Raw genomic sequence first — 20566 nt, 5'->3', positions numbered from 1 at the left:
ACAGGATTAGGGAACATTCCTTGAAAGCCCTGGAAGGGATTGCATCTTTCTGCTCTCTTTCTAAAATTGAACAGAAATAAGCTGGAGCTGGCCTCGCTGTGAGCTGTGGATGGAAATGATTCCCTCTTTTCAGAGCAGACTCAGACCTGAGCTTTCCCAAATGCTTTCTGCACCTCCTTTACTCGACCCTGTTCTGTGCATGTGGAGTTTCTCACCTTCCCTGGAGCTCCTAGGGGGAAATACAGGGTCCATGCCTTCTCACTGCTCTCTTAGAATCTCTCCATTCCTGCTTTGCAGCCATCAACTGTTTGTCTGAAAAGACTTTGCAGTGCCTGGTCTGTAGAACCCAACACCCTCTTCCTATGCAGTAGGGTGTTTCATTCACCTGAGCTCTCAGTCCTGGTGGCTCTTCGCCATCATCCGTGGTCTTTTTTGTGGAGGGAGGATTCTCAGGGAGAAGAACAGCATATTTAGAAGATCTGGCTGAGATCTTATAGCTGGGATTTGGAAGATCTTGGCTCCATCACTTAACAGCAAGTCTTTAGGCATCTGAACCCCACTGACTACCATTGGAGTGAGATGCTTCAGTCATTCAGAAGGCTGCCTGTGAGCCACTGCGTAGCAGTTTCTCACGTTGGAGATGCAGATGATTAATTCATTGCACATTTTACTGTGATGCTTAATTCATTGAGGTCAGGCGAGTGGCTGGGAATCCCTGGAGAACAGCTCTGTGCGAGTGCTTGATGTTGCACAACAAATGGAATAGAGGCCTTCAGCGAATCCGCGCTGCGAGCGTGGCCATCCCCTTGAAGCTGCCTCCAGGCTGCTCAACACGTGCTGAAGTTTACACAGCCCACCGGATGGACCTTCCCCTCTGGGGCTGTGTATCAATAGGCTCTGTGGAACAGTTGCAGCAGGTCAGTTGTTGGCTCTTTCACAATGGATGGAACACGGTCTCTGTCTCTACAGCTGGTTGCCGGGAAGGGAGGCTGCCTCTCTGGCAGCAGGCAGGGCTAATGAGGTTGTGTGTATACATCAGGAACATGGTTTCTCTGCAGAAGAGCCATGGGAAGCTTACAGAGAGAGGCTTGCCAGCCTCCAAGTGACTCCAGTGAGGTTGGGATGCCAGGGGGAATTTGCATGTGGGCTTATTTTCAGCATTAAGCTTATGAAGGGAGATTCTCAGCCAGCATGAGCAGCGTAGGTCCATCCTTTGGGACCTGCCTTCATAGACCTCTGAGCCCCTGCTAGAGGCAGGGCTCCTCTTTTAGAGTGTTTTCTTCCCCTGTGATGCTGCAAGGGATGGTAAGGCTTCAAGGCCAGGATCTAGCCTTTAAACCTGTGGTGAGCCTGCAGGAAAACATGGCTTCAGCACAGCCAGTGGGAACACTGCTGTCGATTTTGGCAAGGAGGAGCGCATGGGTGCACACACTAAAAAGCAATATAATAAAGTTCATGACAGGACTTCCCTTCCTGGAAAGGGAAACGAGGCTGCTGACATGGCATGCACTGCATGAGTGGGGTGGCAAAAACACTTGCTGATATTCGTGCTTCCCGTAGCACAGATGGGATGGAGCAAAAGGAACTGTTCCAACAAAGCAGAGGTTTGATTTCTAAGAAGAGCTGGCCCAAACTGCTTCTCCCTAACTCATCAGTCTTCCAGGAGTCAGAAATGCCTTTCTCCCTTGGTTTGCGTGATTCACTCTCCACATCCTAAGTTCAAGGGAGGGCAGAGGGCACTTCTTTTGTCCAGACTGATGTCAGCACTGAGGTGGAATAGGAAAAAAGGAGAACATGCCCCAAGGGAGCCTGTTCACGGAAAAATTCTAATTTGGTCAGTTCCAGGCATCTCACAGATGATTTCAACCCAGTTCTGCAGGCTTAGGAGGCACAGCTAATTATGGAAGGTAGTGATGGAAACAAAACTGGCATCTCAGTCCTGCCCTGGACCAGCTCTTCGCCACCTTGGGGTATCTGTACCTCCTGTGAATGATCCTGTACCTCCAGAGATGATCATACCTTCTCTTCCCCTGCTTTGCATCTTGCTTAACCCCAGGAGACCAGATGCTTCCTCTGTCTGGCAGCTTTGGTTGTGTTTCTATCCAGGCAAACAGCTACTACATGGAAGTAGTAGCACGTTTCCTTTGCTTTACAGTAATCAGACTGACAGGATAACGAGGCAACCCAGTAGCCTGCTTTGCCTTCCACTTGTGCCGAGTTCCAGGCTGGGTGTCAGCTCGGTCCCCTATCTAGATGAAATACGTCTTTTTCTACTTTTCTTCTTGTTGCTGCCAAAAGTGACAGATTGCTCTGCGGAAATCATCAATATTTTGTCAAAACGAAATCCAAACATTTCCAGCCAAAACTCAGCATTTTCTGGTGCTGGCTGTGTTGATGCAAAAACAAATCTCCGTGGGAAATGGCAACATGGAAAGAAAACGGACAACTAGCTTATACTACTCTGCAGAAATCTTCTCTGACTCTGATTCATATGAACGTCTTGAGGAGCTGCAAGGCAGAGGGTGGGTGAACCCAAGAGCTTAATCTGGACCACTCATATGTTTATTTAGACCACACTGGTGTAAACAGCCATGCTCTGTTGACACGTACAAGGAGCCTGGTCTGTGTAGTTTATACCACAAAGCATGAGTAAGTACTGATGCTCACTCCCTGCTTTCCAATATCAGGACATGATGCTACAGCTTCAAGCTAAAGAAACTGATTTTTAAGCTTTCATCCATCTGCTCTTGCCTCGTTGTACGTTGCTCTGTCTTTCTCCCCCCCTACATTTGCACCTAGCAAGGCTGTCGCTCTGCCTCCGTGTTTAGTGTAGCAGATACTTCCATAACCATCCATCTTCCCCAATCCTTCCCCGAGGTCCTTGCAGCGCTGTAGTCAGCAGCTACAGTGCCACCGGACCGCGGTGGCAGGACTTTCCATTCCACACCCACCTGAAACGAGATGGTTTTATCTGGGCTCTCCCACGCCTGCCAAGCGCATCCCGGCGTTCCCCTCCCGCTCCTCACTTCATTAGCGCCGGAGATGTTTATAAATGGAAGAGATAATATTTTTCGTTTCCAGTTTGGGTTTCCAGGGCAGCCACTTTCTAAAGCACTTAGGAAGTTTAGAGAAGACAAGGTTATATAAACGATTTTTCCCCCCTGGGCTCTTATTAATCAAGTGGCTTGTGGAGCCATTCCCATAGCTTTGGGATCAAGGGCACTCGCTGGGTGAGGGGAGGAGGGAGGTGGTTAATACAAGACATCTTTTTCTTGGCTCCTACCCCTTTTCTTGGTAGGTTTGTGATGAATGAAGCACTCAGACCTGGCTGCTGGGGTTTGAAAGCAGATGGAGAGTTGAGTAGCATGCTCCCAGGTTACACTCAAACTGTGTTTTGGGCTGGACTCTTGTATTAGCCCCTTCTAGCCCTTCATGTGAGTCATGTAGCATCTTTTAATGATGATTTACCTGGTCCTGTTGATATGTCCCTGTAAAATTTGATTACTTGATGTAACACGTTTGCGTTTCGTGAGTGTAGGGTAAATATGGTTGCGACAGCGATGGGCAATTAGTTGGTCCTTGAGCTTTTACAGTGAAACCCTATGGACGTGTGCACACACACACAAGCACTAAGTGATGTATTTCCTGGCAAGCCCTGATGCATTTCTAAAGCTTCCCAGCATTTTCCCACCCAGACTCCAGCAGCAGCTGCTACCCAGGGTGGCTGTGGGCTTGGAAAACAGGGAAATTTGGAAAACTGCTCCCATTAGAAGGAAACCAAGCTCTGCCTCCTCCTCTGTGACCTTCTTCCTGCTGTCTTCCCAGTGGGAAATGCTGAGGAATGGGTCTTTCTCTTTTCCTTGCGTGGATGGAACTCTGTCTGTAGCGGCAGGTCCAGCTTTCCAAGCTGGTCCACAGGAAATCAGCTCATTAGTCTGTTGACTCACCTTCCCGCTGTTCCAGTCATGCTCTTTCAGTGTGAAAATAATGATTTAAATAGCCAAACTTGGAAAATAATGATTTAAAGGGGGCAGAGGGGATTTTTGCAACTTTTGCTGAGTGTAGACTTGGCAGAAGGAAACTGTATTTCTTCCGGGTCTTGGGAGCGTGTGAGAAAAGGTGTTGAACATCTGGAGTGATTTAGCAGTTGTGCGAGGTTGTGCACTTGTGGTGATGCAGATAGAGCTCGGCCCAAAGAACCAGGGTGGGCTGATGGAGAGAAAGCTGCTCGTGGCATTTGGCTTGAGCCAAGTGCAGGTTGGGAATTGCAAAGGAGCCACATTGACTTCCTCCAGGGACAGATGATGGTTGTGGGGGCCTCTGAAGCATCACTCAGGACATTGCAGGCAGCCCCTGTGATGTTTGGTGTGTCATCTTGGCTTGCTAGAATGAATTTTCACATTGGAAGGAAACTCCAAGCATCAGAGGTAGATTTTGTTCCGTCTCACTCATGATGCTAAAACACAAACTGGGCCTCCCACCTAAAAAGGCAGATTCACGTCAGCTCATCCACATCCGAGACCTACAGAAACCTCCTAGAGAAGGGGAACTAACTGGGTAAAAAGAGGGTTTGTTAATGGATTACTTTTAGTTTACTATTTTTGCCCCATTTTGAAATTTCTTCCCATTTTAAAAGTGCAAAACTAGTTCTAGCTCAGGTGGAATGACACACCGTTTACCCTGTTTATTTTCTTTTCCCTTTTTTAACTCAACGAGAAGTGTGTGGGGAAAAAAAAAAAACCTCAAACTGGTTTGCATCAACCTGGAACATATTTAGACAAGATCTTTACGTTTGCTTTTTACCTCCAACTCCCAGCAAAGCACAGGCAAAAATAATAAATAAATCAGCTGGTTTTGCAGCTTTTGCTGCAGGCAGAGGGGAAGCTGACAGAGGAGCAAACAGGTTTGTGTGCTGAACCCCTTTGTATCTCAAGATCTCCCTTCAACAGCTTTCTGAAGATAATTAAAACCCCTGCACTAAGTGGTGATGATGATGACGGCTGTAGATGGGTGACCAGTGGAGTCGCAGGCCCCTGCTGACCAGCTGTCTCTTCCCATTCTACACCAGCAAGGCTTTAGGACCTCATCAGGAGCCCCTCATGGGGAGAGAGGCGTGTTATTTAATTAGCTTTACAATGGACTGACTGGGAGGCACGTGGTGGCTCTAATGGAAGGAGATAGATGTCCTTTTAGCTGGGCTAATTGTAAGGAAATAGCAGAGCCTTTGTTCAGCCCCAGCATGTGGCCTGTGATCTCTCAGAGCCCAGGGGCTGCCCGCTTATAATTTTAGACAGATCTATTCAAGCCTGCTCTGTAGCGTGGGGCTGAACAAGACGGGTATTGTTGCAGAGCCAGGATCGCTGTCCAAGAAAACCACCCCAAGAAACCCAAACACGTGTAGAGAGGAATATTTCTCTGTCGTTTATTCACTATCAGGCCGGGTTGCCAAGCACAGACAATTGCAAGTGAGGAGGTTTCCAGTGCCGGGCTCTTTGAACCGCATACGCAGGCAAATCCTTCAGCCCAGGAAGGATGTGGTGGGCTCAAGGGGTGTCTCCACCAGCAGAACATATATGGAGAGGGCAGCTTTATGGCTTTAATTGTTAGCGCGGGTCTCATCCTGTGCTGCGGGCAATGGCGTGCGTGGGGTCATCGTGTCCATCATTGAATTATCTCCATAGACTGACTGTGTGCACCTGTGATCCCATGTGGTTGGGATGGAGGGATCTGGGCTGGTGGATCAATATCTGTGCTTCCCAGTGTCCTGCATAACAAGGGATGGGAATCCCAGCTCTCTTTCCTGAGCTTTCCCCTCAAAGCTCTCTCTGGTGAGACACCATCATGGTCCCCAGCCCCTGAGCTTTTGCTTTGGGACTGCTGAACTGATACCCCCAGCCCTTTGTGAAGTGAGAAAGGGTTGTTTCATTAAAAAAGGGGGATGGAGGCACAAAGGTCTGTGGAAATACTGACCAGGAGTTACACTTCCATCGCTTGAACCCCTCTGTCCTGGCCACAGCATTAACCTGAGGGTCACTCACTGCCATAAAGTCTTTTATTTCCCCACGCTGACCGCTTCCACTGGCTGTGCGCAAGCGTGTTTTAATGGTGGCTGCCATTTCTTAGGTTGTGAATTTGCATTCTAGAGGTTGGTGCTGGACAAACCTTCCTTGGGAGGTGCTTGTGTGACTCCTGGCACCTTCATGAAAAGGAAATGTGGCTGTGACTTGGTATGTCTTGAAGCAGTGGGTCTTTTTGTGGTGGTGGTGGTTTTTTTGAAGGATTAAAAGAGCATATAAGCATTAGTGAATACTAACACTGCTATGAAGAGAGCTGCTTGATTATCAATGACCCCACTGCCCTTCCTTCGTAATCCCTCACATGTGTCCCAGGGAAGGGAATCTCAAGGACCATCAGAAACCACCAGTAACCTGTCACCAGAGATTGGTGAATGCCAAAGGTGAAGTTGCAAGTAGAGATGTGCTGTTTAAGTCTGAGCTGGCTGTTTCTGCTATGAAGGATGCTGCCCAAGAGACCTGACCAAAGATGAGAGGTCCTACTGATGGGGTTTGATGTGCGTAACCTGTCTGTGCTCAAGAATAACTGAGAATATCAAGAGTTAAATAGCAAAAATCCTCGGGTTATGTTTACCAAGAACTCAGTGCTGTTACTTGAGGAGGAGCGGAAAAACGTACCAAGAGCAAACAGCGCTGCAGAACAGCTTACCAGGATTTTCCAGCCAGCAAGTTCTTCCAGCAGGGTAACAAGTGAGTGACAGCACCCCCCGCCAACGAAACTCAAGGCAGAATTACATTGCTGGAGCCCAGATTAGCTAATCAGGTTATGAATCAGCATGGGATCTCTGGGAAACCAATCGCAGGAGGCACTTGGAGATGCTCAAGCAGCTTGTGAGACTGTTGATTGAGGTACCTACAGCGTGTGGACCGGAGCTGTTGCAGGGCTGTGTGAGCTGGAGTTCTCCCTCCTTGCTGGCCACAAAGATGCTTTTGTGAGCCATCTCCGCTGGGAAGTTAATGAGAGCAGGAGTCGGGGAGGCTCGGAGGCGGCTTCCTCTGCTCGCGCCTGGAGGGCAATCAGAGGATGGTATTGTGACAGAGATGGTGTCTCGGGGCTGAGCAGGGCCCTGAAGTCTGGATCTCCACAGGGTGAACAGAAACTTGCTTTTAATGCAGGCAGCGGAGGATGGGGCTTCCCAAGACTCCAGCCCCACAGTGCGGAGCAGTGAGGGGACCCCAGAGGCCACAGCCATGTGGGTCATGGAGGAGCCAGCGCTTCCGTGATGGTCACAAAGGCTAGATGTGAGAGCAGCCTGCCTTCCCTACGGACAGCATACAGTACGTGCTGACTAACCAGCTCTGCTTCCATGCCCTGTGCTTTGCCAAAAAAGGGAGGCTGTGGTCACCAGGACTACTGATCCAGCCTCCTTTCACCAGCGTAAAGCAACTCACCCAAACACTTCCCAGCTATTACGGTGCTTGAAAGAATTTCTCGTATCATTTTAAATTCCAGGAAAGGTATCTCCCTGGGGAATGGTCATGGCAGCTGCTTGCTCTTTCCTCTCATTGCAGAGGGCCACCTCCACACCCAGAGCCACCTCCCTGCTCTTTCCTTTCTTGTAGTGGTGGCTGCCGCTCTTGCCAACAATGCCCCCCTTACGATAAATCCTTTCATGTCTCCGTTTCTCCCTGGAATTGCACGACACTTCTTTCCACCCCTTCCCCTTTTGCTCCTGATTTCTGCCTCATGCCCTCTGGATATTGTTTACTTGACAAAACATCAAACCGAAGCCCTGACCGCTTGCAGTCATTAAAAATCCCATGGCAGTTTTGGGGCAGGCTCCAATTTGGCTAATTACATTCTGCCATAAATATCCCCCTGCAGTTTTAATTGGATATGGTGTTCTTCATTTCCTGTCCACAACAGCTGGGCGGTGTTGCTCCGTGTTGTTACGGAGCCGTTGTATTTCACCCCAGAGGTAGCCACGTTTTGGGAGCAGCCGTGCTCGGAAAAGCTCCTTCTCCACACTACCGGTAACACCTAATCCTGAGCCTGCTGCAAGGACAATGGGAAAATCCGAGGGAGAGGAGAAGCTGTCCCAGCTCTGTAACATCTGGAGGAGAGCCAACAGCTGCCCACTGGTAAAAGGGCCACGACAGGAGCGGATTCGGCTGTGCCGAAGGGAAAGAGCCGGCCCCGGCTTGGAGAGAGGTCATGGAAGAGCGTTCCTGCCCTCAGTGCATGTTCGGAAATCACGGCAAAGGCTGCGGTCTCGTCATACCTTTCCTCGACGCTAAATGAGTGATTATTATTATTCTTTGAAACCAAGGTTAGTCAGCGTCCCTGGAACAATGTGGCATTACTGCCTGTCCTTTCTTTGTTCCAAAGGGTTTAAAAACAGCCAGGCTGCATTGTGGAGGGAGGGCAGATGGTTATCTCCCATCAACGGTAAAATCTTTTGGCTATATTAATGGCAGGACGGCTGTTCTCTGCAACCCAGCATCCTCCCTCGACAGGAGAGAGCCTGAGTAGATATTAACGTTGAATAACGACAGAATGGAAAAGGAGGGTGAGACTTGGATGTGGAAGAGGAAAGATTTTTCAAAAGCCTGTAAGCAGCAAATAGGAACCAGTTGCTGAGGCGAAGTCATGTTTGGCAGGTCTTGGACTCCAAATGGTCACATCCCAGCTGAAGAAACTAATCAATGGATTCCTTCCATGCCTTCTGCGAACACTGAGCCATTGAGCGGCTCAGCTGGAGTTCAGAGCCAGGGCTTTCATGTTGCAGGCTCTGAAGTGAACACAAATTAAGGACGGAGTCGAGTTCGAAGGAGAGATTCAGCTGCGCCGGGAGGAAATCTCTGCCCGCAGCCTCTCTGTTCTTTTCCTCCACTTTGGGGTTTTTACCCTGGTGCTACTCTTGGCACCAGTTCCAGTTTCCCTGCACATAGGGGGCTGCTGTACATTGCACAAGCAAACTGCAACAGGAGTATGGGGGAGTGTGGAAGGAGGGTGAGGCTGTGGAAGAAGCTCAAAGCCTCGCCGCAGCCATGCTGCACCAAGCTGTGGCTTAGTGTCATCGGCTTTGCGGGATCAGAGCTGAGCCGAGATGCCAAGAGCATGTGTATCTTCCCTAATAAAAAACACACAAGCTGTGAGAAAGATCTTTATTAAAGCCTTTGTTCTGGTCCAGAAGAGAAGGAGCCCCATTACAGGTGCACTGGAGTTCACCCAGCCCTTAAGACTGTAGTGCACTGAGCCAAATGCATCAGCTAAAGCACGGACACAAAGGAGCCGCTGCCCTCTCTGGTGCCCACCACCAGCTCCATCTCTGCTCACAGGAGCCTTGAATGTGGCATGGACAGCCTGTCCCCATCAGCACCCACTCAGGCTGTGCGCCTCCTCTTCTGTTTCAGTCCGGGGCTTGTGGTTTGCTGCAGGAGGCGGCTCGCTCTGAGCAGGGTGGATTATTGAGCGGGGGGAGCGCTGGGGTCACTTCAATACGGTTGGGACTGCAGGTGCTTGCTGATGGCAGCTGTGTAAACCGGCCCCGCACGCACGCTCCCACACTCGCCCGGGATGTTTGCAGCGCGCAGAGAGAAGTGTAGGAAGGGGAAGATTGTCAGGCTGTGATAACTGCATCAGGTTTCTCTTCCCAAGCCTGCTCTGGAAGGGATCATACAGAAAGGCAGCTGTTTCTCCTGAATCCCCTTTTGCTTTTCAACTGGAAGCGTTCTGCATAATCTCCTCTCTATAGCTGCTTCCTTCAATCATTGCTGTCCATCCTGCGTGGGGAAAGAAACCCAAAATGAAGGTCAGGTGCAAACACATTGGGGAGAGGCAATAGGGACCAAATTTGATGCTTACATCCATCCTCTTTTCACTTCCAGATTTCCAGGTTCATTCCTGTGGTAGGTTTCAAACCAAGGACCCACCACCCAAGGTTTCACACCTCGTGCTCTGCCTGAGCACAGCTCAGGTTCTCTAATGCACATGGGAATCACTGGAGAGAGGATTTATATTGGTCATACAGCAAACTGCTGCTCCTATTGCCCTGCTGCAGGAATAGGTTGCCTATAATTGAGCTGGCAAGTCAAAATTGCCTGTACAATTGGAAATGCAAGTACTTGGCAATGGGTGAAGTGCCTGATGGGCTGGAGCTAAGTGCCTGCCCCACTTTGATAGCTCTGAACCTTCCTGTGTAAAATCTGCCTTGGTAAAACTGGCTGCTTGTGCGAGCCAGAATCAGGCTCTTGATTCCTGGCCCTGGCACCTCTCAGCTTCTTTTAGTTACACAAGTTTTCCTTCTATAAACACGCCTCAGGCAACTATGAAAGCTAGAAATAATCCTGAGCTTCAGTGTTTGTCTCTGCAGCTCATCTCTCAGTGCATTTTAAGGTTTCACTGCAGGCAGGACCCTGGTTCATCCCTTGGCTTAGCAGGCAGCCTTGAGCCCCAGTGCCGGCTCATGTGGCTGCCCCATTACAGCCGGGGTGTTCATTTGAGCCCACCTCTGCCAGCGTGTCAGAGGCTGTTGAGACTTTCAGAGTGAGAGAACCACAAAAGCTGGTTGCTAATCACTTTTTTTTAACACTCGTACCGGTAAATTGACATCTGTGAGTCATAATCTCCCTCCTGCTCTGCCGTTTGTGGTCTTAAGTTTGTGCTCCCTAAATACAATAAAACATATTTCACGCGAAAAACGATATTCTTCTGCTAACTTCACACCACGCTGGCGTGACGCCTGTCTTGCATCTTCAAGATGCTTTTCATCCAGCCAGTTCCCAAGCCATTTTGGCCTCCTACCTGTACACAGTACACCCATGAACAACCACCTTCGATGCAAGCACACTCTGCCGCAGCCATGCTCACACATTCGGATTCAGATGTGCTTGCAGGAGGCAGAGCATCCGAGTGGGCAGCAGGGATGGTGGTACAAGAGATGTGTGCATGGAAGGGGCCATATGAGCGTGGAAGGTTCATGTCCAGGGAAGCAGGGTGAAAGCAATTGGTTTCAAGAGCCCGGGCGTTTTCCCGTGCTAAAACTCCAACTCCCTTCGTGTTTCGGGATATGGATGCAAGCGGAGCAGCAGCAGCGCCCAACTTCGTGCCGGCTGCGCTGGCCCCGTGCCCCCCATCACTTCTCTCCCCTCGGGGCAGCTCCAGCTCCGCTCCCCGCGGCGCCGGGTGCGGGAGCCGCCCCCGGGGCGGGCACAGACGGGTCCCTCCCCGCCGCTGTCAGCGCTCGGGGCCGGCCCAGCGCCCTCCCCTCGGCGGCTCGGGCCGGGCCGGGGCGGTGGCGGCGGGGCGAGGCGGAGCGGAGCGGCAGCGAGGGAGCGCGGAAGGGGCGGCGGGGGAGCGAAGAGGGAGAGAGGAGCGAGAGAGCGCGGAAGGAAAGAGGAGGAGGAGGAGGAGGAAGAAGAGGAGGAAGAAGAAGAGGAGGAGGAGGAGGGAGGCAGGCGCCCAGGCGCCCCGCTCCGCGCTCGGCGGGGCTCAGCAGCCGCCGCCGCCGCCCCCCGGTCCCGGCGCGACGCCGCCGCCGCAGCCATGAAGGCGGCGGTGGACCTGACCATCATCAAGACGGAGAAGGTGGACAGCGAGCTCTTCCCGTCCCCCGGTGAGCGCCCTCCCGTCCCCGTGTCCCCCTCGCCGGGGAGCCTTCTGCACCCTTTCTCCCCCTTGTTTCACAGCCAGGGCGGCGGTGGGGGGGATGTCTGAACGGGGACGGTTGGGGTTTGGGGTTTGGGGAGGTGTTTTGGGGAAGGGGAAATGAAACGCACCCCCCAAGCCGCGGCGGAGCGGAGCGGCGCCGGCCGGGCTCTGCCCCGCAGCACCGCTGGGGGAAGGCGAAGGCGAACTTAATTTCCGAGCAGTTTGAAGACTTTCCACCCCCCTCAAGCCCCCCCTTTGCTTGAACACCAACCCGCCGCCCCTCCAGCCGCCTTTCCTCATGCTTCTGGCATCCTTGCGGGGATGTAGGCGAGCACCTCGGGCTGGGAGTAGCGGAGATACGCTCCCATGGGTTGTTTTTTAACCCCGGGACACCCCATCTTTTCCCGAATGGAAAGCTGGCAGCGCAGCACAAGCTCTTTTATCTGGGGTGGACATTCCCCCCCATCCCTCACTGGAAATGTCTTGCGTGGTCCAAGCACTCCTGGCATTTCGGAAACAAAACTCCATCGGTACCTCGTCTAGATTTAAACCAGGAAAACCCGCTGCTTTGATTTGCTTTTCCTCTCTGGAGCTGGAGAAATGGGTGGAGAAAGGGTGCAGGAGCTATCAGGGGCGATAGCAACATGTTACTCAAACTGTGTGGGTTTCTTTCCTGTTGTAGCGGTAAGTTTAGCTGGCTGTGGTTAATGCTCGTAGTCGAGTCTTTACCATAATAAGGGCTGTTATTCACATACTGATGTTGTCTGATTGCTGACCCCAGGCGCTCAACTGATGTCTGCCTTGCTCAGTTGAGGTAGAGGATGGAGCTTGGTGGGTCTGCAGGGCAAAAACCTCCTTTTTCTAGGGCACAACGGAGGGGGAAGTGAGCCCTGTTGTAGTTCCCGCTGCGGTGGAGGTTTGCTGGGTTTGTGCAGCGCCGGCGCGGCAGAGAAAATCGAATTAGAGCTGTGCCTTCCTTTGCCAGTTAGCAAGTTTCTAGGAAACCCAGGAAGGAGCTCAGCCTCTGCCAGGCAATGGGATTTCAGGCTGCATGTGCGAACTGAAATGACAGCCGGGTGCTGGAGCGCACAGGGCTTGCGGCTCCGGCTTGGAATAGATGCTTGTGTAGCATCAGGTCGTCTGCAGAGAGCTCCGGTAACGAAGCAGACGCCTGGGGGATCTGCTACATGGCGTCCAGTGCAGGGACGTGGCTTTGCATGATCCATGTTCCCCTTCTCTCTGCTGTAGAGAGGACTCGGTTGCTGGTTACAGCTCTTTTGGGGCTGTGTGTCCCTAACAGCAAAGTTGGCCATGGCTTTAAGGTGTGGGCTCGGAAGGACCTGGCTTCAAAGTGCAACAGGGACATCAAGGATGATTTTCCAAAGCAGGTTCAATGAGAGGCTGAGGTGGAGTTGATGAGCTGTTTGCACCTATTTCTACAGCTTTGGGTAAAAGGACATGCACTGGAGACTTACTAAAGTGGTGACGGCAGCCTGCTTGATGGAAGGGGAAGAAATTGGGATAGGGAGGGACAGCTGGGGGTTGTTTTTCAGTTCAGACCAATGTATCTGTTTGAATTCAGACGCTCCTTGTGTGGGTGAGAGCATGTTAGAGGTGTCTCTGTTGTTTAGGTGTTTGAGCATTGGATCGATGTAACTGCCGTGTGCCTGAACTGAGGACATGGTGTTTCACCCTGCCTTAAGTTTGTTTTCTTCTCTCTGCAAAAGCTCTTTTGCAGCTTGTGACAGCATTTTAGAGTTGACCCAAAGTTTAAACTTCAGCAGGAAGAGTGCTGAAAAATAAAACCCCAAAAGGTAAAAAAGAGCTGACTCCGTCGGCTTCGGTTGCAGTGGCTTCTGTTTTGGTGGCTGCACTTAATGCTGTGAGCCAAAAAGGTCAGTGCTGTCAATTAGCTGGCTTAACCTCATTTCCCCTCTTAACTTTTTAGATGATGCTGAGGCTCTCTTGCTTGGTTGGATTGATGTTGAGAGAAGGAGTGTGGATGCTGCTACATGTTTCTGGCACCCAGTGATGTGTGGGAGGCATAGTTTTTCCCTACTCCTGTCTGGTTTGGGCATCATAGAATCAACCAGGTTGGAAAAGACCTTTAAGATCATCAAGTCCAGCTGTTGCCCCAGCACTGCCAAGGCCACCACTAACCCATGTCACTGCGGGTCTCATCTGTATGGTTTGTGAACACTTCCAGGGATGGTGGCTCCACCACTGCCCTGGGCAGCCTGTTCCAAAGTGTGAGCACCCTTTGGGGAAGGAATTGTTCCTAATCTCCAGTCTAAACCTCCCCTGGTGCAGCTTGAGGCTGTTTCCTCTTGTCCTGTCACTTGTTAGTTGGGAGCAGAGACCAGCCCCCTCCTGGCTCCATCCTCCTGTCAGGCAGTTGCAGAGAGCGATAAGGTCCCCCCTGAGCCTTCTCTTCTCCAGACTAAACCCCCCCAGGTCCCTCAGCCTTAAGTCCTCATAAGACTGAGGACTTACTTGCTCCCTGATGGCTTGTTCAGCCCTTGGTCTCGGTATCTGAATCTGCAACCAAATGTGCCCGTTGCCCTTCTTTTCAAAATTGGCCTCCCTGAGACAGAGTCCACCCCCCTGTTCCTTTCCACGCCAGCAAACAGCAAAGCAGAGTTGCTTCACGGGATCCATAGGGTTAACCTTACATAGGGAGGGTCCTTACAGCCATAGATTTTCAATTGTGTGATTTGTTTAATGTGCCAGGTGCTTGATGCTCTGTAAAACTGCAGAGGTGTACTGGTGCTGTGTCCCTCTCACACCCCTGAAATGAAACCCAGCTCCAGCCCACTCCTGCGTGTACGAGTTCGATGGGATTTGTAGTGTGTCCAAAGGATTTAAAAATAACCCAAAAGGGATGTGAAGTTGTACAAGGCTTCCAACGCCAAATTCCTCCCTGCTGTTGCCAGCAAGAATGTGTGAGTGAGCTGAGTAGGTCAGGAGCCAAAAAGCCACGGTGGTGGGCTGCTCCTTTAACATGCAAGTTGTATGTGCATGGGTTTTCATTATAGGATTTGATAGAGGAGATGATAACATCACACTTGAATGCAGATATAGGACTGGTCTAATGGAAGGTGTCCCTGCCTGTGACAGGGAGTTGGAACTAGGTGAGCTTTAAGGTCCCTTCCAACCCAAACCAGGCTGGGATTCTGTGATTTAGTTTACTGGCTTTTTTCAGGCAGCAAAACACCAAACTATGTGAAAATCAACCCTATGGGGAACTTCACCTTGCGACTGGTAAATGCTGCCCTCTGCAAATCAGTTTGTTTCCTCCAATTCTGCAAAGCTCCATTTGCTTTCTGTGGCCAGAGTTAAGAGCAGCTCCCACAACCCTTGCTGGGAGCTGGCAGTACTGGGTCTCCCGAGTACTGAGAGGTAGCTAAGGAAGCTGTTGACTTGCTGTCCCCGAGGCATCCCACAGCATACCAGGGAAGGGCTGTAATACAGGTGGTGCTGCTGGGCATCCCTGGTGAAGCTGAGATGCTCCTGCATCCATTTCCCCTCTTGCTTCCTTCTCTGGAGGTGTGTTACGGACACGGTGGTGGATTTGTTCCGGCCTTGCATGAAAAGAGGAATGGGTCTGGGCAGAGGCAGTGTGGAATCCTGACTGCTGGGAGATGGGACAACCCCATGGGCTTAAGGACAGCTGGGAGCTGGAGGCGTTGTTTCCATCGGCCTGCGTGGGGGTGGCATCCCAGGGGTGTATTTTCATCTGGCAAGAGCTTTTCCCTCTGTTTAGGGTTTGGGACAACATCAGGTCAGGGCTGAAGGAACATTTCTCCTGCTCTGGTTGCTGCAGGAAGCGGGCAGCCTGTATGCAGTGTGTATGTGGATGTAGGACCTACCTGAATCTCGCTGCTGCTTCTGCCCATAGCCAGGTCAACCTCTTCTTTTTGTCCTTTACTTTCACTTTCAATGCAGGCAAATGCAGCAAGTCTTCTGGCAAATGCACACCCTCCTCCACAGTGCCTTTGTGTAGGGAAGTGGCAAAGCGCTTTACCAGTCTGAGCGCAGCTCTGTTATCATAGAATCAGACTGGTTTGGGTTGGAAGGGACCTTAAAGCTCATCTAAAGCCACGGGCAGGGACACCTTCCACTAGAGCAGGTTGCTCCAAGCCCCTGTGTCCAACCTGGCCTTGAACACTGCCAGGGATGGGGCAGCCACAGCTTCTCTGGGCACCCTGTGCCAGCGCCTCAGCACCCTCACAGGGAAGAGCTTCTGCCTCAGAGCTCATCTCAGTCTCCGCTCTGGCAGGTTAAAGCCATTCCGCCTTGTTCTGTCTTTACCCACCCTTGTAAAAAGCCCCTCTCCAGTCTTTTTTTGGCTTCTTTACGGATTGGAGGGCTGCTCTAAGGTCTTGGGATGGGATATTTCATCCTTCCCTCTGTCATGTCTAGGGAGGGCAAGTTTCCAGCCACACTTTTGCTCCCAGGTCTTTATATATGTGCACAGAATAGGGTCGCAGCTGGATCAGCCCATTCAAGGGGAGTCAATTTGCTGAGCTGGTTTGGGATAAAAGTAGTGCACAGAGACTCAAAACATCTTCTTTTCCAAAGGGGAAGGTTCGATCCTGCGTTACCCTTGCAGAACACTCCAGGCTGGTCCCTATGGCTGTGTCAGCCGCTGCGTGACTCAGTTTCCCCACTGCTGTTATGAGAGCTGTCTTGGTGGTGGCTTGCAGTGGTCATGCCAGAGGGTTAGTTTGGAAGCCCAGCAATGCCTGGAAAGGAAACAAGCTCTGAAAGGTGAAGTGACCTCAGGGATGCAGAGAATTGCATCTGGCATCTTTCTGAAAGCTTTTGCATTAACAGCAAAGGTGAGAGCTCGGCTTTGGCTGTGGATTGCTCTGTATGGGCATGAATCATCAGCCAACAGGGGCGAGACTCTAATAAATTGAGGGCTTTGGGCTCCTCTGGCATTTTCGGTGCTGATTGCCTGTGGAGGAGGTGAGAATTTGAACTGAAAAAGAGCAATTATCTGTCTATGCACTTACAAAATGCCCATTACTGTGGTATCCAGCTAGGTTGGGGGAATGAGAGTTTCCCTGGAGGGAGGGGACCGTCTGCCACCAGCTCCAGCCTTTTTAGTGTCACCTTCTGTCTACTTCAGGGACAAAAGGTGGGAAGAGGTGGAAAGAGGGCAACTCCATGGACTTTTCTGCCCGGGATACAGGACTAAAGCGTGTCCCTGACTACAGCACTTTTAACCTGGGTGCAGGGAGTGAGGTTTCCAGGAAAGAGGAGCAGAGCCCCTCATTCCTTCCGTGTTTCCATCATAAACTCCCCAAAGCATGTAACAAGTGTGTAATTACAGTGGTGTTACACGAAGTGGCCGCTAATTTGCCATGTAATTACAGTGTGCCATGCTTTGATAGGCCTTATAAAATGAAGGGATAACACAGCCTCACACTGGAATGCCACGCTCGAGCTCTCCAAAGTGAGCTGACAAGTACGTCCTGTGCCATCCCTGCTCTCCCAAATCCATGGCAGATTGCTGGCAGGCAGCAAGGAGCTGGGAACATGTGTGCTCTCTCCAATGGGACTGTAGCATGCTGAGTTCTACCAGGGGAGCCAGCTTTTGAGTATGGCTGCATCCTCCTAAATGGATCCCTTTTGTGTGGGTTCAGGGTGCCAAGGTTAGACCCTGGGATTACAGTTTGATGCTGTATGGAAGGTGGGTTCTTCACCAGTTGCTGTTTTGGTGGGAGCAGATACATCTCAGGCACTCGGTGAAGAGGTAGGTGTGAGTAAAACCATGTCTGAGCATGATTTAGGGATGTAAACTTGCAGATCTGTCATCCTAAATGGTTGTTTTCAGTTGTGGTACCGGTATCAGCTGGGATTTTGAAGAAGAAAGGAACAAATCCACATGGATTTGTCCCAGACAAGGGAAGAGGGTCTTTTCCTTCTCCGGTTGGTCATTGCATGGGCACAAGGTGAGCAAATTATATGACTTAGGAGAGCAAGTGTCATTGCTGTTCCTGGATGGATCCAAAGGCTGGAGCTGGTGGCATCTTCCAGGCTTACAGATTTCCATCAGTGCTTGGTAGGATGGTGCCAGGGGACTAACTGAAGTGGAGGAGGAGGGGATCATCTGCCTTACTGGAGCATTAAAATGCCCCTGGAGCCAGGGACTGACTCTCATTGCACTGTGAGCTTGGAAGCTGTGGTCTTCGATGGGTGCAAGATTGTACCTTCATAGGTCGAGACCTGACACCCCACGTTTGCTTTTTAGTTACGGGCCACTCTGCAGCTCATCTGAATCAGTGTAGCTCCACTGAAGGCAGCGATAATGCCCTGATCCAGCACAAAGCCTCATCACTGCAGAAGCCAGTGGGACAAATCTATACCTGATACAAACCGTACAGCTGCCTCAGCCAAAAATTTGGCCTGCATCCCCCTTATGTTGTATAAACCCACGACATAGTTTTTCAGCAGTTTTGTTCCTCTTCCGTGACTAAGCTGCTCACTGCCTGTGTTTCTTTTTCCTTCTTTTTTTTTTTTTCATTGTGTAGTTTATAATCTTCCAGCTAGATACAGAAAAAGATTTGTTTGCAGTGCTGGCCAAGAAGGCTCTGGTTTCACTGGCACAGGGCCATGCTTACATCTCCAGTCAAAATACTGCTGGTTAAACAATAAATATTTATTGATTCTCTTACAAGCTCCTACATTTTTCCCAGGTGCAGTGGAATTTGAAGGGAGGGAGGCACTTGAGTCCTGCTGATGGCAGAGCTCTATGAGATGGCTCCGGAGATAACGGCTGGGATGCTCTTGCACAACTGGTTTCAGCCCTGCTGCATGCACATCCAGCCTATGGATCTGCTCTCTCCTGGTCCATCCAGCTCTGAGGATTTGAGTGCTGCAGGCTTTGGTGGTAATTACCTGAAAAAGTGCAAATCTGCAGGTGGCTTTACCTGAATATCAACTTGAATGAACACCGGAGGGTCTCGCATCCGGAGGGGATATATAGTTTGATGTCAGCTCCTGAGATGTAGCCAAGAAAAGGCATAAGATCAGAGTGGTTTCAGGTTGTAATTCGATTAAAAGCCCCAGCCTCGGAGGTTGTAGACAACAGACCTGAAAGCATAGAGCATTAACAGCCTGCTAATGTTTGCATGCAAAGCCTGAGCTCCTGCAAGGCTCTTGGCGCTTGCATCCACCAGTGCTCCGAGTTGTCCTGTTTGTTGCTTCCTCCAATATGCTGGGTGGCCCCAGTAATTTCTGGCTTGTTTTATGCTGGCGTGCCTCAAATTGTTGTCAGTGCTCGGCACCGTGCAGGTGGACCCGTTGTTTGCAAGAAGCCAGGATGCTGGGCTGGTGTAGCACAGCCCTTCCATCCCACAGCTGGTTCCTGTAGCTGTAAATATAACCTCTTACAAATGTGAGGAAGAACTAGCAGCTTTTTTTTCCAGGGAGGAAAATCCCCTCGTTTCTGTGGTTTGGGAATGAGAGCTGGAGATCAGAGGTCACTGTGGGCATCCTATCTGCCGTGTGCTGGCGGCAGCCCTCGGTGTGGATTGGGATCACAGGGCTCCGTCTGGCTCCGAGCTGTAATTCCCATCCCCATCATCTCATGGTGGGTGTTGGACACCGCAGCCGTCCCCTGCTCCAGCAATTCCTGCTTTCCAGCTTTTTTGCCTCCTGTTAAACCTTTCCTATGAAGCCAGAAGAGGCAGAGACCCATCTGGGGTGGCTGGTGCAGTGTTATTCCAAGCCAGCATCCCTAGGGTGGGTTTGCAGGGAGATTGTTCTGCTTTAGGACGTGGCTCTATGTAGGAAACCTTCCCTGCTGAGGACCACGTTGCTGGGGTGGCTGTGGAGCTGCAGGCTGGCTCCTCACCCCGGCTGAAGCGTTCGGGGCTTGCTAATGAACAAAATGCGTTTTCTTACGCGGAGGGGATGTTAAATTGGCTCCACATGGATTATGTACGTTGTCGCGCTTCCCCGGAGGGTGATGGCATGAGTAGGAATGTGGGTTTGATGAAAGAAGCCAGACACTGAGTCAAAAGCAGAGTGGCTCCCCCCGCGCTCCCCTCCCCGTGCCCCCGCTCCCCCCCCCCCCCATCCCATTTCACATAGTTGACATGATTCCAAGGCATTCTTCAAATGGCTGGTGGGGAGCGCAGGAGAAGGAGCCAGTGGGACTTTGCTCCTTGTTCTTTAATGCAGCATGCTTTTGGGGCCTCTGACCCAAACGATGTTGAAGAAAGGCCTGATGAGGTGTGTTTTGAGGGGAAACTGAGGCACGGTGCCTGCATTCTGCTGCAGCAGGGACGTGGAAGTCCCCAGTGTGTGCTCCAGGTCTCCCTCTGCTTGCCATATGTATAGAATCATAGCATCACAGACTGGTTTGGGTTAGATGGGACCTTAAAGCTCATCCACCTCCAACCCCCTGCCACGGGCAGGGACACCTTCCACTAGAGCAGGTTGTTTCAAACCCCTGTGTCCAATCTGGCCTTGAACACTGCCAGGGATGGGGCAGCCACAGCTTCTCTGTGACAGTGTCTTATATAGGTTTTCTTATGGTCTGTGTTAAGCTTTACTGCACCTCTCTGCCTCCTCCACAGCACCAGGCAGGCCAGGACCCATCTGCCCCTCAGGATTTCCAGTTTGAGTGTATTGGTTGACTGTGATTTGGGCTGGGAGCTAGACTGAGGGGGAGGCAAATGGCTCATCCCTGCATCCCTTCAGGATAAGGGTTGCATCTCCTTGTGGAGACCGGGATTCCCACTGGGATGGTGCCTCTCCTGGGATGTCATTGGAGGTCTGTGGATAAAACTGCTGACTCAGGGAAAGCTGCCACTGATGTTTGCAGCTGGTAGACCCCAAAAAGGGGAGCTGGACACTGGGAAGTGCTTTGGGGTTTGTTTTCTGT

The 20566-nt window shown here is 51.2% G+C and overlaps 1 protein-coding gene across 1 annotated transcript in view; it reads left to right on the top strand.

Annotated features, from left to right (window-relative positions):
* Positions 1-11448: 11448 nt before the first annotated feature.
* ETS1 (ETS proto-oncogene 1, transcription factor) overlaps positions 11449-20566 on the top strand; it is a 45892-nt gene continuing 36774 nt past the window's right edge. The window contains exons 1-2 of the mRNA XM_030505372.1: positions 11449-11514; positions 11551-11632. Of these exons, the coding sequence (XP_030361232.1) occupies positions 11563-11632 (70 nt within the window). The 5' untranslated portion in view covers positions 11449-11514; positions 11551-11562. The remainder of the gene's footprint in view (positions 11515-11550; positions 11633-20566) is intronic.

This window comes from Strigops habroptila, chromosome 17 (genome assembly GCF_004027225.2).
Source record: "Strigops habroptila isolate Jane chromosome 17, bStrHab1.2.pri, whole genome shotgun sequence".
Lineage (NCBI taxonomy): Eukaryota > Metazoa > Chordata > Aves > Psittaciformes > Psittacidae > Strigops > Strigops habroptila.
The sequence above is the reverse complement of the archived record's forward strand: the minus strand, read 5'-3'. Positions and strand labels throughout refer to the sequence as shown.